Genomic DNA, 15,124 nt, shown 5'->3' with positions numbered 1-15,124 from the left:
TGTCATTACAATAGATACTACTCAATTGTTGTTATAGACAAACTGTTTTACCAATATTTTGAATGGAAAGCAAATGTCAAAAGTGATTTAGAATTAGTATTTTTTTTACTGCACAGCACGATTTTTTGCACACAAAATGTATTTAAATAACTGTTAGGTTAGGGATAAATGTATTCTGTTTTTAATAGTGGACACCTGTAAAGGAAATTGCACTGGATGCCAGTTTGTTATTTTGACTATTTTTGCGTATTGTTTGTTGTATACACTATTATGAAATGTTTACCCATCATTTTCTCTCTCAGTCGATCAGTTTGCTGTTCTTTGATTATCACCATTTCAGGACGGCTCTAGTTTTGAAACCTAAGATATTTCATAAAAAGAAAAGGCTCGTTCCCTGTTCTCACAACAAGTTCAAAATCCATTGATGTCATCTCTCCTTATTTTGAGTGTCTACTAAACGTATCAAGTTATGTTAAATGTTTTGTGAAAAAAAATACAATTGAAACATATTTGCCCAGAAAGACTAAGAATACCCAAATTACCAAGAAGTTAAACAATTTGTAGGCAACTTCATGGACCAAAACTGGTTAGATTTTGTGTTGCATCGTATTCACGATCTTGATATTAAATCCATATATTTACTTTCCTCCAGGCAGAGATTGGCCCAGGTGCCCTGAACCTCAGTGACACATCTGCAGGAACAAGCAGCAGCAGTGCCCCAGCGACCACCAAGTCCCCCACTCCACCAACTAGCCACGCCAACCCCGCACCCCAGGGTCCAGCAATTAGCCCCGGGCACCGACGACCGGGAGCCCCCGCCTCTAAACACTCGCCCAAGGGCCCCCCCGGTCGTGGGAAGGCTCCTTGGAGAGTGGAGGACCTGGAGGGTGAGCTGGAGAGGAAAATAAAAATGCTAGAGCTGGAGCGTCAGGCTATGAGGAAAGAGACACAGAGCCAGTACGACAAGATCAACAACGGCTTGGACACAGCAAACCACCGCGTCAGCGAACTGGAGCAGAGTGAGTCAGCAATAAAATTACTGGAGCTCAATATACACAAAAAATGAATCCGCCTAATTTTTTTCGTTTGTTTTTTTAATTCAATTGCAATGAACAATGGAGTGTAGCAAGACTTTTCTCTCATTGTTTAATTTAGTAAATGCCCTAAGAGAGCAATCAGTAATCAGGTAGCTGTATCCTGGACTTAACTCGAAAGCAGGTTTTCCCTTCCAAGGGTGACGCACAAAAAATTTGATTATTTCAAATGACAATTGAGTGATGAAGCACAAAGTTAAAGATTTTTTTAGGGATTACTGTGTGTGAGGACAGCAACTTTCTAACCTACTCAACTAGATCATCCTTGTACTTAGCCGCAGTTGAATCACATTTACATATTACATATTACAGAACTACACATGAAGGACAGTAGCAAAGTCGTAGTAAAATGCGCAGAGGTCGAGTTTTTTACTAAAACCTTAAGAGATTCTGAGAAAGGCTTTTTAAAGAGTTGAGTGTTTTTCATAAGACTGATTAGATGCTCGGCGGCTGAGTGGTCAGTGAGTCAACGGCACAGTTCTGAGGTCATGGTTTCAAATCCAGCCGCAGCCTTCCTGTGTGAAGTTTGTATGTTCTCCCCATGATTGCCTGGGTTTCCTACGGGCACTCCAGTTCCATCCCACATTCCAAAAACATGCATGTCAGGTTAGTTGGCCTGTTCAAATTGACCCTGGGTGTGAAAGAGCGAGTGAGTAAACTGTCTCTGTGTGCCTCCAACTGGTTGGCAATCAATGGGATGGGCTCCAGCACCTCTCCGACCCTACTGTGAGGATAAGGGGTGCAGATAATGGATGGATGACTATAAAAAATGATTATAAATCTAATCAATTGTTATTTGAAAACTGGCTAATGGTTGCTGAGAAATGAGTAGCTTAATCATTTGTGTTGTAATGTTAGTGTAAACGCAAAGGTAGACTTTTAATCCCCCCCTTACCCCCCTAAAATGGCATGGGTTTAGTTTACATCCTCTGACCAGAATTGCTAAATCCATCTTGCCCTCTTTGCTAATCTCCATTTTCAGTAGTGAATGAGCCATTAGTCGAGCAAATTTCCTGTAGCAAAATCAGCCATGGGCAAAATTTGGCATGATATTCAAATAGTAAAAGAAAACTTCTAACAGGAAGTTTCTTGAAGAAAAAAAAAACACACACAAAAAAACCTTTTAATAAGCCTACCGAGAAATCTATTTATACTCTGTTAAATAGTAGTACGTCTGTCTCACACTGATTTTAGATTCTCTCAGCTTTACTAAGAGGCATTTACTGTTGCCGAGACGTTGATCATTAGTGTAGCTCTAGCTTAGAGAAGCCTCCTTATAAAACCATTCACGAGTGTCACATTTTTTCCACTTTTTAACTCTGTCTTTTTTCTGTGTTCTTTTTCCTTGAAAGCCCTGACAGAGCCGTCATTCCCTGACGGTTTTGTGCTGTCCTTCCCCATGCGCACCAACTACATGTATGGCCTGGTCCGGAGAGAGATAACGGAAATGTACGCCTTTACCGCCTGCTTGTGGTTAAAGGCTAAAGAAGGTGGGATCGGTACGCCATTCTCCTACTCTGTGGCCGGACAACCAAATGAGCTGGTGTTGCTGCAAGGTGTCCACAACCCTGTGGAGTTGCTAATCAACGATAAGGTGCAAAGTCAGTTTTTAAAGCAGATCACGTAATGTATGCTATATAAAGGGACATTGTGTAATACTTAGTTCCTTCTAGTGGTATAAAAATCTTTTTTTATTTCAGTAAAAAACAAAAACTAAATATTGATTTGAATGCGAGGCAAAATTACATGAACTATCATAAAAATGTTAATTTAAAAAACATCATAGGTCGAGAATTTTTTATTTATTTACATAGTGGAATCACAGACTAGAAGTCACCGCCATTTTGTCTGGTATCTTGCTGCTTTGCGGTTCTCTTGGCACTGGTTTTTGTTTGCATTAGACCAGCCATGTTCAAAGTCCGGCCCCGGGGGACAGTTACGGCCGTTGATCAAATTCTTACCGGCCCGCGTCTAAATTAATAATATGTGACTTTCCGTGAGAATTTTAACCAACCCCATTTCTGACATGAGGGAGGTAAATTTAAAAAAAAAAAAAGGAAAGTTGACTGTGAGGGCCACTTCTGCCAGGACGAGTGAGAATTTGAGTACTTTTTCACCCAAGCCAAGAGAGTGTGGCTGTTTTCACTGAATATGATATCAAGGAGACTCCAGATGAAACATGCTGACTAGAGAAAGCCAACTGGAAACAGACACTTGGTGAAGCAACTAAAAGCTGTTTTAATGGCACAGCAGCGCTTTTTAACAGGACTCTGTGAGTCAAATGAAGATTCTACAAAGGCGAGATACAAGGTACTGCAAGTACTGCAAACCTTTCACAGAGTGTGAATTACCAAATCTGGCCTGCTTTCTGAAAATTTGGACACCCCTGCATTGGACAAAACAGTGCCATCTAGTGGTCAAATACGACACACTGGGGCTTTAAAATAAAATCTTTAGCATACTATCTGGAGTTGCAAAGCAAACTTGGAATGAGGGACTTATTGCTGCAGTAAGCTCACTTCAACTTACACCTCACCCTAAAACACGTTTGTTACTTATAATAATCAACATATTAAACAGGGGACAAGTATAATTGCTATACTTTAAGAATGGAGCGATTCAGCGAATGGACAATCCCATTGATGTGTTAACGGTTAGCAACAATATTTGTGAGGGACAAAAAACGGGAACACAAAGATTGAATAATAAATATAGATGGCGAATACAAACAAGCCGACATAATAAAAAAATAATAATAACCCGAATTGTACCTGCACATTTCATAGTTTTAGTGGGCAAACCAGAAGCCACAGCAAACAAAAGTCACAGCATTTAATGGTAATGCACTTGTGAATACTTTTTAATTTTTGTTTCATTAACCATTACTTGGTGTTTTATTAGAGTATTTTTTTCCTAAAAAAAACTAAAACTAATTGGCTTGAATATTTTATGACATCATTAATCATCTCAAAAGCAAAATACAATTTGAGTTATAAATTATTCTTAGGTTGCACTTCAAACGCATCAATTCAAAACCTGAAGTGTACCCTTGATGTAAAGCTGATTAAATTGTAGGGTACCTTAGCTAAACTTGATCAAACATTATTTTTCTGCCTTTCCATTTCATTTTGAGCAAGCATTCCATCAATAGCAGTTCAAGGTCTGCTGCCTTTGTGCTTCCCAGATGTTGTTTGTTTACATTGATTTTCACAAGAAAAGGCTTAAAGTATACATAAATAAAAAGGTGAGGTTGTTTAATAGAAACAAATTTGTACCTGGGACCTTCAGGCTTATATGCACATTTAATATTCTGGTCAAAAGTAATAATGGCACCACCGTATAAATCAAGCTGGTCTCAAGAGAAAAACACGGGGCTCACAGCTAGCATGAGAAACGAACAAATCAGCCAACAGCTTTATTAAGTACATGAAAAAGTACAAAACTATCCAACTGTAATTACAAAATGCCATAACAGGGCAGGTTATTCTGCATTGTTTTAGTAGAAACAAACATATGGTTTCTAGTCCGTTTAGTAGCTTTAGAATAAATGAATGAATGAATGAATGAATGAATGAATGAATGAATGCATGCATGAATTAATTAACTAATGAACGAATGAACAAACGAATGATTAAAATATAGCAGTCACGAATGTAGCGGTTAACAACGAGTTGTAGCTCCAGGTCATCCATTTCATGGGTAATAGAACAGATGACCTGGAGCTAATGTAGCTATTAGTTTACTCAAGATATCTTTGGTGAATGAAAACAGATATAACAAAATATTGTAAAAATTATAATAAGTAAATAAACAGGAACAATATTATAAAAAGCATTACCATTTTTAGCTAAAATATTTCTGGCAAATTTGTTATTCTTAATTTTCTGGATCACAACATATTGTCATTTGAAAATTTTCTCTATTTTTGGAAGTTTTGCAAAGCTAATTCATCCTTAAATCCCCTTGCAGGTGGCACAGTTGCCACTTTCACTTCCTCAGGACGAATGGCAGCACATATGCGTTAGCTGGACACTAAGGGACGGTGTGTGGAAGGCCTACCAGGGTGGCAAGATGAAGGGGCGAGGGGAAGGACTGGCTGCATGGCACCCCATTAAACCTGGCGGCGTGCTAATCCTGGGCCAGGAGCAGGTAATAAGATGACACTATCCAGAGTCTTACAGATTTATAATTGCAAAAGCAAATTCCAGTTTGTGTCAGTTTGTGTAAAGGCTATGTAGCTCTAAGTACTGTGTGTTCAGTTTCCAACCAATTTGTTTTTGAGCATCAATACGCACCCTCAAAAAAACTTCTGACATTCAACCTTTGTGTTCATTTTCAGAGTTGTTGTTTTTTTCTCACATGCTTCATTTAAACCATTTGTTCTCGCTATCCGTAGCTACATAAGGTCCCTGAGAGATGAAAAGCAAAAACAGGCTTTGCACCTCTCATATTATTGTGAGCGGTTGTTATGGGGAACATCTTGCATGCGGGGAGCTGTGAATGAAATGGATTATAGCCAAAGACGTGCTATTCTTATTCAGGGCAACTCACAACTACATTTTTGCAGGAATTGAAAAAGGATGGTCAAGGTTTCTTTTTATTGATGTAAAAGGTTGAAAGTCTAAAGTCCTCCTATTTTAAATCATTAAAGGTCTAAGGAGCTAAACCAGGCACAATCGGGGTTCTCATTTGAAGACATAATCAAATAAGCTTACTTTCCATTGTCCATTTTACTTATTTGACAGCTTTTTTTTCCAATAAGTATTCTCACCGAACGCATGTTCAGTGTGCAAGCTAAAGCTCCAAGTGGAAGTAAATGGTAAATGGTATGCATTTATATAGCGCTTTTCAAGTCAATGGAGACCTCCCAAAGTGCTTAAAACTCCAGAATGAATGGATTAAGGGAAATATTAAAACATGGTCAACAATACAAAAAAAGATAAAAATATCAAGGTCTGTGATTCACACACACACTCACACACCAATAGCGGCCATGCAGCCATGCAATGTCTTAGCCCAAGTATAAACAATATTTCATATGGGCCTGTTTCCTTAGTGCAGTGAATATCACATTCGCCTATGACGCAAAAGGTCCCTAGTTCTGGACCAGGTAGAGACATACACTGGCCTGGAAAAGGGATTGGCACCATCAGGCGGCCCCTAAAACCGCAGTGGTTAAGGGAACCAACCATGTGCCTCTAATATTCTAAACACATTGTTCGTACTCATAAAAATGATTTAAGAAGGAAGATTTACCTGTGGCCATTTCAAGAATAGTGTCAAGTAAAGATGACACCCCAAACACAACAGCATTCTCAAAATGGTTTACCCCAGAGATGTATACAAATAGGTGGATACCACTTTTTACATGATAATCAAAAAGCTGTTGTTAGACTTGTTCGAACCTATGGAACATTATAGGTAAGCAGTCCTAGGAAAGGGATCAGCTGCGCCAGGCTGTACTTGCCCAAGATACACCACAGAAAGTGATGCCCCGACAACCGAGGCGGTTAAGGGATCCATGAAATGTGAACCCTTGGATTGACCTCAGCTCTAAAAAGAGAGAGTAATATAAAAATATAATTGTATTGATTCTCTTTCCCTAACTACAGGACACACTTGGTGGACGTTTCGATGCCTCCCAGGCCCTGGTTGGTGAACTCTCCCAGTTCAACCTGTGGGACCGGGTCTTAAAGCCTGTCGAAGTAGCGGCCTTGGCAGATTGCAGCTCATCTGTACTTGGCAACATAGCCCCCTGGACTGATCTGGATGTTGATGTCTACGGCGGGGCTACCAAAGAGTCCTTAGACCCCTGCCACGCCTCTGAGAGATCCAACCCATCCAGCCCCAAACAGTGAGGGACGTAAAACTGAGAGCTGATGTAAGGTCGCTATGATTCAGGATAAATTGAATCACTTCGGAATGTAAAGCTTTTGTTTGGAGGTAGGACGGATCTAATCAGCTGTTTAGAGCGCGTGTGTTTTTCGTGTCGGTGTGCTCGATGTTTAGTCCTAAAGAGGGAGGAGGTGAGTAATGGGATTATCTTTGTTATGGAATCAAAACACAAGCTTGTATTTGGATTATCAGTGCTAATTATGGTCAGTCATCTTTGTGAATCAAAAACAAAACATAAAAGACTACTTGTATCTTGGAATTTTGGCGCAGATTTGATCACAGATGATGATAATCATTTGTATCATATTGTGTCGTTGCTTGTGTTAAAATGTAAACAGACACATTCACTTCTCAACGGGAAATACTGTACTAAGACGTCAAGTGTACATGGTTCTACATACGTACATATACATTTTCTACAATAGAGTTACTCTTACCATTTGCAGCAACAGTGATCTTAAACCGTGAGCGTGTAATTATTGTGTGATATTGTAGCCTCGCTACTGTTGCGTGCCCCAAGGGCCTCATCCTAGCCTGCACTTCCCCAACCTGGAAAAACAGCGCTCTCAATCAACCCAGAAGTAAACACTTGATGTCAAGATGCGAGCTCCATAAGATTAAATCGTATCATGGCTAAACCAGATTGAATGGTTTTTTTTAACTTGCATGCAATTTTGAGCGAACACTGCTTGAACAGCATTACAAAGACTGTCCCCTTTGTGCCTCTCAGACGTCTTGTTTTGGTATATTGATTCTCACATTACCGTCGCAAGTATGAAAATAAAAGAGATTTTGTACTTTACACTGGATGACCTAGTCCACTGGAACATTCAGATAAATGCGCACATTCTATCTCCATTAGTCGTTTAAAAAAAAACAAGTAATAATGGCTTAAAATCTCCTTGATTCATTTGCACGGTGAATTTCTGTTATACTACCGCAAGTAATAAAGTGTAAAAAAGAGCAGGTGTATTGCTTCCCTTCTTTTAGAGGGGTTACTTCTGATATGATTCATCTAAAACGTGTATGAGCATTGAGGTGTTGTTTTTAACAAGACCACCAGTGAATAATTTGATGGATTTTATTCTTATGCTTTCAATAAAAGTAGTTAAGTGTACTTTATTTTTTGCTACCAATGAGTACTCACAACAAGTATTTAGTCTGCGTGCAAGATAAAGAATTCTGTGCAGGTTGCGTACAAGGACAAAAGTATTACAGTGAATTAAGTTAATAATCTTAATTTTACAAAAAACATGACATCCTGAGAATAAGTTTAGAATTGTAAAACTACTCGTAATATCGTAAATATCTTAATCTAAAATTTTATAAAAGCAAAACACACAATTGCACAGGAAAAATAAATGTATGTGTAATGATTAACAAATAATCTCAGATCAACCAAATTAAATTTATATAAATGTACAAAAAAGTTGTAATATACCTAGAAATATAAAAACATTTATTTTACCGATGTAAATATTCAATATTTTATGAGTATTAAAGGATATCTATTATTTTATGTGATATAGATTAGATAGGTTAATCTTATATTTATATGAATGCAGCTGCAATCCAATAACAAAATGGCATTTAACAAGAATAAATTTTGATTAAATTAACAGTAAATAAATTAAAATTAACATAAAACAAAAATACAATAGACAAGGGGTCTCCCACTTGGTGGCTTCTGAGGACAATTGACGTGTCTTAGGACCTGTTCTGAAAATAGCTCACCGGTGCTGGGTCATTGTGATGTTCTCATACAATTTAGTGGATAACTGGGTTTATTTAACCCAACTTCCAATAATTATCCTGGTAATAACGTAGTAACAGCATAGTATTGATAAATTGTTTTTTTTAGAAATGCATAAAAAACAGGGTGCCCTTTGTGCTAATTAGTAACTACAGGTAACTCTCAGCTTGACAAAGTTTGGAGACCCCCTGTAATAGATTATACGTTTTGTATAATTCCTTTTTCAAGGAATCAAAAACCATGACTATTTTCCAGGAATTTTACATGTTTTTTTCCTTCTTTAGTGTGACCATCAACCCCTCCATTACATAACCTCCTCGTTTTTTTCTCTAAGTGCCTATCTGGGCTTCAAAGGCTCACAGTGGTAGTCCAATTAGTCTTCTCACTTGCTTTCCTCCGTTCAAGGTTGTGTCAGGGTTTTCTTCCCGTAGCGCTCCATGCACTTAACATTGTAAACAAGGTGGATGAAACTAAATAAACTGCATTTGATGGCATTGTCTGACGCTCGTTATGTGTTGATGTGTCATTACAGCGCGTTCGCTGATGCATACACGAGTATGATTCACTCATCTGCCCACGTGAGACGTTTCTAGCCAGATCCGTTGCGTAGTGCATGGCCTCGTTCAAATCTACTGTATTTCCACACAATAAGATTATAAGGCACACCATCGAAAAATAGTATTGTGATATTTTTTCTCATATACAAGGTGCTCTGGGCTCCATGGAATTAAGACTAAAGTAAGAGCTAGGGTTGCACAATTAAAACTACAGTAAGAGCTAGGGTTGCACAAGAAAATACCATATTTGTGCATTGATTGATCAGGTAGTACAGGTCACTGATCACAACTGCACAACCTTGGACGCGACGGGAATCGAATCCAGATCGCGGCATTAAGCACGCCAGATCCTATCCACTAGACCACAAGGGATACAGACTACATATGAAAAGGCATTAAGTTATATCTAATCATCACACTATTTTAAGACTAACAAATTATTGATGTTATATTGTCAGACATTAAGCAGGCCTGCAGTACAAAAAGGGTTGCGGACCAGTATTGTATCGCTTACTTGCAAAGTCTTTACTAAGCGTGCAAGATTCTGAACTGAATGAAGAAAAAGTCATTGTGGGAAGTAATTTACTTGTTTTGAACTGAATAAAAAGTAAGTCATTGCGGGAAGTAATTTGGCTGCCATAAGATATATAAATAAATACATGGCTGCACATATTCAAAACGTTTGTCACTTACAATGCTTAGTTTGAGCTGAGAAAAAGTGAAAAAAAAAATCATACCAATTTTTAATCACTTTCCGTTTTCTCATTTCTCACACCTGATACCATGAGTAAAAAAATAGTGTAATAATGATATGACCTAATGTACAAAGTGGTCTTGTGGATAGGATCTGGCGCTTTGCTCGTTGCGTTCTAGGCTCAAATCCTGTTGCATCCAATCTTATGCAATTGTTAACAACCGTCCATGCCCTAGCAGCCTGGTGGTTGGAGTTGGTGATCTTACCATTGCTATCTGCTTCGATCACCGTAGCCACTGTTTTATGCAATTGTGCATTTCCAACTTTGTCCATATATACGGCGCACATTCAAATTTCTGGACCTTTGTGGGTTTTTGCGTATGCCTTATAGTCCGGAAATTACCGTAGTTCCAGTGTAAACAGACTAGGAGTTTGTCAAACTCTAGAAGTGATTTGATTAAAAAAAAAACAACGAAACCCAAAAACCTATTTTACTCATATTTAAGATGTTACGTAATAGATTGGCAGCTGGACAAACACACTTGAGCAAAAACATAACCCGAGAGTGATTATCACTTTAAATACAGATGCATGAAGGAGGATGTAGATTCTTAAGTCATTAGTATTGGAGGAAAACAATAGCCTCAGGCTTAATGCATTAATGAAAATAGTACAAAATACCTTCTGCATTTGAAATTTAGATTTTTCTCACCAGGATAAAATTCATTGCAGCGCCTAGAGGAGACTAATGGGTTTTAATTGACACGTACACGCAAAACATTTGCATTTGCACAAAAACAAATTAGATCTGTGTTATTATATTTTTATAGTGTTTCCCCTCTGGAATAAGACACTTGAATAAACAAATGGCTTTCTCACAAGTTTTAAGGTTGGATTGAGTTTACTGTTGTCACGGTTGCCATGGTGCCCAATTGGCCCCGCCCGTGTGGCGCCAGCTGCGGCTCATTAACAGATTGGCTTTCCGTCTTTTTAAGCTCAGTGCGCTCTCTCTTACTTTGTCAGTCCGTCAACGAACCTCTGCCCCGCAAGACGTGAGTTCTGACTCGGTCCTGTTTTCCTGTTGGTATTTCCAGTCCGGTATTGTTATTTTTGTCCTGTTTAATATCGATTTCCAGTTTCATTCCTGTCTATTTTTGTCCTGTTCATTATTCTCTCCAGTTTTCGTCCCCGTCTTGTTTGTCCTGTTTATTTTGATATACTGTTTCATTATTAATTCTGTCTGTCCTTCCTGTCCGGTATCGACCCCATCTGTCCGATATCGACTCGGGCAATTGGAATCGATCTCGTCGGTATCTGTCTTCCTGTCTTCCACGCCAGACGATGCTTAATGTGCATGACTCCCCATTTCCCATAAAATGAAAGGCTTGTGTGAGAACGTCACACGTTTGGGTCCTGATCCTGTTTCTTGACAACTGTATTGCGTGAAATTGGTTTTTCAGGCGTTAGACGTGAGACATGTTCAATTTAATACATGATTTTTTTTTTCTTTTTTTTTTTTTTTACAAAAACTACAAGATTTTAGGGGCAGCACGGCGGCGCAGTGGTTAGCGCTTGTGCGGCACAGTTCATGTCATGGGAACCTGTCGTGGGTTCAAATCCAGCTCCAGACTTTCTGTGCGGAGTTTGTATGTTCTCCCCGTGCTTGCGTGGGTTTCCTCCGGACACTCCGGTTTCCTCCCACATTCCAAAGACATGCATTTCAGGTGAATTGGCCGGTCCAAATTGTCCCTAGGTGTGAATGAGCGAATGAGTTGTCTGTCCCTGTGTGCCCTGTGATTGGCTGGCAACCAGTTCAGGGTGTCCCCTGCCCACTGCCCGATGATTGCTGGGATGGGCTCCAGCCCCCCACGACCCTACTGAGGATAAGAGGTACGGCTAATGAGATGAGACAAGATTTTAGAACTTTAGATTTTGTTGAAAACTTGGGTGTTATTTTCAACTCTGGGCTCAATTTTATTCCACATATCAAAAATATAACTAAAATTGTTTTTATTCATCTCAAGAGTAGAGCCAGAGTCCGGCCGTTTCTCTCTCAGGTACACAAGGAGGTACTTATGCATGCTTTTATATATTCTCGTTTAGATTATTGTAAAGCTCTCTGGTCTTCCCAAAAAGAGTATTGCTAGCTTTCAGCTATTACAAAACCGAGCAAGCCAGGTGCTTACGGGGAACGGAATCACATTACACCAATTTTAAAATTGCTGCATTGGCTCCCCTGTGCGTTTAAATTTTAAGGTGCTTTTACTAGTTTTTAAATGATTTAATGGTCTTGGGCCATCCTATCTCTCTGATATGCTTTTATTATGTCTGCCCTCGTGGTCCCTGAGGTCCTCTGGAAGCGGCTTGTTGACTGTTCCCAGGATGAGGACCAAAACCGATGGCGAAGCAGCACTTTAGTCCTCACTTATGGAACAGTCTTATGGAGGGCATCAGGTCTGCAGGGACCCTTGCTATTTTTAAGAGGAGGCTCAAGACCCACCTTTTTAATATGGCTTTTAAGTGATCATTTTTATTTAGTTTTGATCTTTTTAACTTCTAATATTTTACTGTATCATACTTTACTTTTTATTTCATACTTTTATGTTTTGTTCTGCAGTTGTTTTTGTTTTTATTTTTATAATTCAGTGGTTCTTCCTTTGGGGGTACAACATTGGTAGGGGTGAAAATCCTGAGGCCATCTGCTGCCATCCTCATCAGTGTTGATAAGCCACCCTCGGGTCACTTTCCTTACCTGGTTAGTGTGTGCCTTGCCATAACTATATTTAATCTCTATTACTATTTATTTTGTTTTTATTGTGTACATTGCATATGTGTATGATGTGTTTTGGGTTTTACTGTCTTGTATACTGAATGCTGTTGTACAGCACTTTGAGCACTTTTTTGCCTGAAATGTGCTTTTAAAACACATTTGACTTGATTTAAGTTATAATAAGCCTATTAAACAATAATCCTTGCTATGAATTTTTACAGCCCCGCATAGGGAAATGGGCATGGGCTGTCTAATTCTAAGACGGGAACTACTATGTTATCAGGGACTATTTTACAGAGTTACAAATTGCAAGACCTTGGAGCGTTTACTGTGAGTCGTGAATGTGACAAGGAGTGCCAGTTCAATTTCTCTTTACATGGCAAGTCAAGGCTCTTCCGAGTCCAACTTCTCACAAATCACATCACCACAAGGGAGTTGATAGCAGACGATGTTCCAAACATCCAGTAATTAAGGGCTTCTGGTAAGTTGTTATTAATTAAATATTTTAATGAAAACACTCTGAGGCTTGTTTGAGAACGATACGAGCTAAGGAGTTATAGTCTGGCTTGTTTAAGAATAGCAAAGATAAAACAACGCTACCTGCCATGACAACGCCCCTTATGTACTAGACAGAATTACCATTATCACATATTTCTACATTTCTGATTCATATTTCTACATTCATATTCTTCCAGATAATTCGAATTAGAAGAGTTTGCAAACTTGATTTATTGCCAGTCAATCACACTGTCACGTCCAGCACACAGGGTAGACCCAATCGCGTAACGTTTTCTCACACTTTTATTGAAAGAAAGAGGAAGGGATGCAGGAAGCAGTTTGTATTATATGAATGTGAGGTTGCATGAATCAGATGATTTAATATAACTTGAATTTTGGTAAAAAAAAGCTTTGAAATGAAAAAACAAAACAAAACAAAAACAAGAAAAATATATAGATAGATAGAGATAGATAGTTAGATAGATACTTTATTTATCCCCGTAGGGAAATTCACACTTCCAGCAGTATCCTTGTGTTGAAAATAAAACAATAATACAGTAAAAGGAATATGATACATAAATACCCAATGTAACATGTTGATTGAGTATTTAGATAGTGCTACATAAAATACACAGTAATAAAAATACGGTAATATGCAATGTGGGGGTGTGGTTTAATGTGGGCTTTTACTCCCCCGGGTGGAGTTAAAGAGCTTCATGGCATTAGGAAGAAATCATCTCCTCAGTCTGTCCGTGGAACAAGACTGACAGCAGTCTATCGCTGGAGCTGCTCTTCCGTTTGTAGATGATGCTGTGTAGTGGATGTGATGAATTGTCCATGATTGACCGCAGCTTTTTCAGTGCCCGTCTTTTAGCTACTGTTGTCAGGCTGTCCAGCTCTGTGCCCACAACAGAGCCCGCTTTCCTCACCAGTTTATTAAGACAAGAGGCAAATACAGGTAAGTAGATAAATGTAGTTCTACCTTGTTTGATTTTTTAATTTTGAAATATTTCCATTGTTCATTTCTTTTGTCTCGCTCATGTCTACTTTCATCCAATGTCAAAATATTTACTAACCAGCGCACACCAAGAAAATAAATTATTTTTTTATTTCTTTAATGAAATGACTTTAATCTGAATAGCCACACTTTTATTCAAATATACTGTGATTGTACTGAACTCATAATTACATTTTCTTATCTGGATGTGCAAAGACTCAACTTTTGTGTGAACACAGGTATTTCTATAATAAAAAAAAAGTGACATGCTAACGCCTAGCTCACCATGCTGTCTCGTTATTGTCATCATTAGCACACTATCATGCTCTGCGATTCCCAGACATTTTATCGAATCATCAGTCATCAGGTCTGGAAACTTTTAGTAATTGTCATATGGGGTCTACACTTCACTTCCTTCTGCCTTCCTTCCTCTAACAATCTGAATCTGCTACTGATGAATTATAGATGCTTACTAATTGGCTTTCCTGCAGGAAGACACACTTTACACAAACCTTTGGTTGACCTTTTCCATCTTTCCACCGCCTTGACAGATATATGCATTGTAAATAAACTCAGCTTTTAGAAAGCATAGTGTTGCCTTGTGACTCCGTCCCATTTGGTTTAGTCTAAATAAGCCATCGATGAAATTCTAGCCTTTAAACATTATTGTGACAATGTTTGAAAGAAGCTCACATCTTCCCTCAGGCGTTTTCATCACAAGCCTGCATTCCTCCTCCTTTGGTTATCCAGCAAACATTCTTAACTTCATACAGTTTCCAAAGTCTACATTTTCAAAGCAGGTTTTTTCGTTTACTTTTCTTACACTCTCTTGCAGATATAAATTCTGCCTAATGATTATCAACTCA

At 38.6% G+C, this 15,124-nt stretch overlaps 1 protein-coding gene and 1 long non-coding RNA gene across 2 annotated transcripts in view; one reads left to right on the top strand and one right to left on the bottom strand.

Annotated features, from left to right (window-relative positions):
- LOC148361160 (uncharacterized) overlaps positions 1–9,236 on the top strand; it is a 35,591-nt gene extending 26,355 nt beyond the window's left edge. The window contains exons 9-12 of the mRNA XM_088341902.1: positions 653–1,019; positions 2,447–2,688; positions 5,064–5,243; positions 6,707–9,236. Of these exons, the coding sequence (XP_088198028.1) occupies positions 653–1,019; positions 2,447–2,688; positions 5,064–5,243; positions 6,707–6,952 (1,035 nt within the window). The 3' untranslated portion in view covers positions 6,953–9,236. The remainder of the gene's footprint in view (positions 1–652; positions 1,020–2,446; positions 2,689–5,063; positions 5,244–6,706) is intronic.
- Positions 1–15,124, bottom strand: part of LOC148361157 (uncharacterized) — a 67,256-nt gene that overhangs the window by 27,086 nt on the left and 25,046 nt on the right. The gene's annotated exons all lie outside the window — the stretch shown is intronic.

Source organism: Urocampus carinirostris, chromosome 8 (assembly GCF_059441175.1).
Source record: "Urocampus carinirostris isolate Australia breed hairy pipefish chromosome 8, RoL_Ucar_1.0, whole genome shotgun sequence".
Lineage (NCBI taxonomy): Eukaryota > Metazoa > Chordata > Actinopteri > Syngnathiformes > Syngnathidae > Urocampus > Urocampus carinirostris.
Note: the sequence above shows the minus strand (reverse complement) of the source record. Positions and strands in the feature narration are given on the sequence as shown.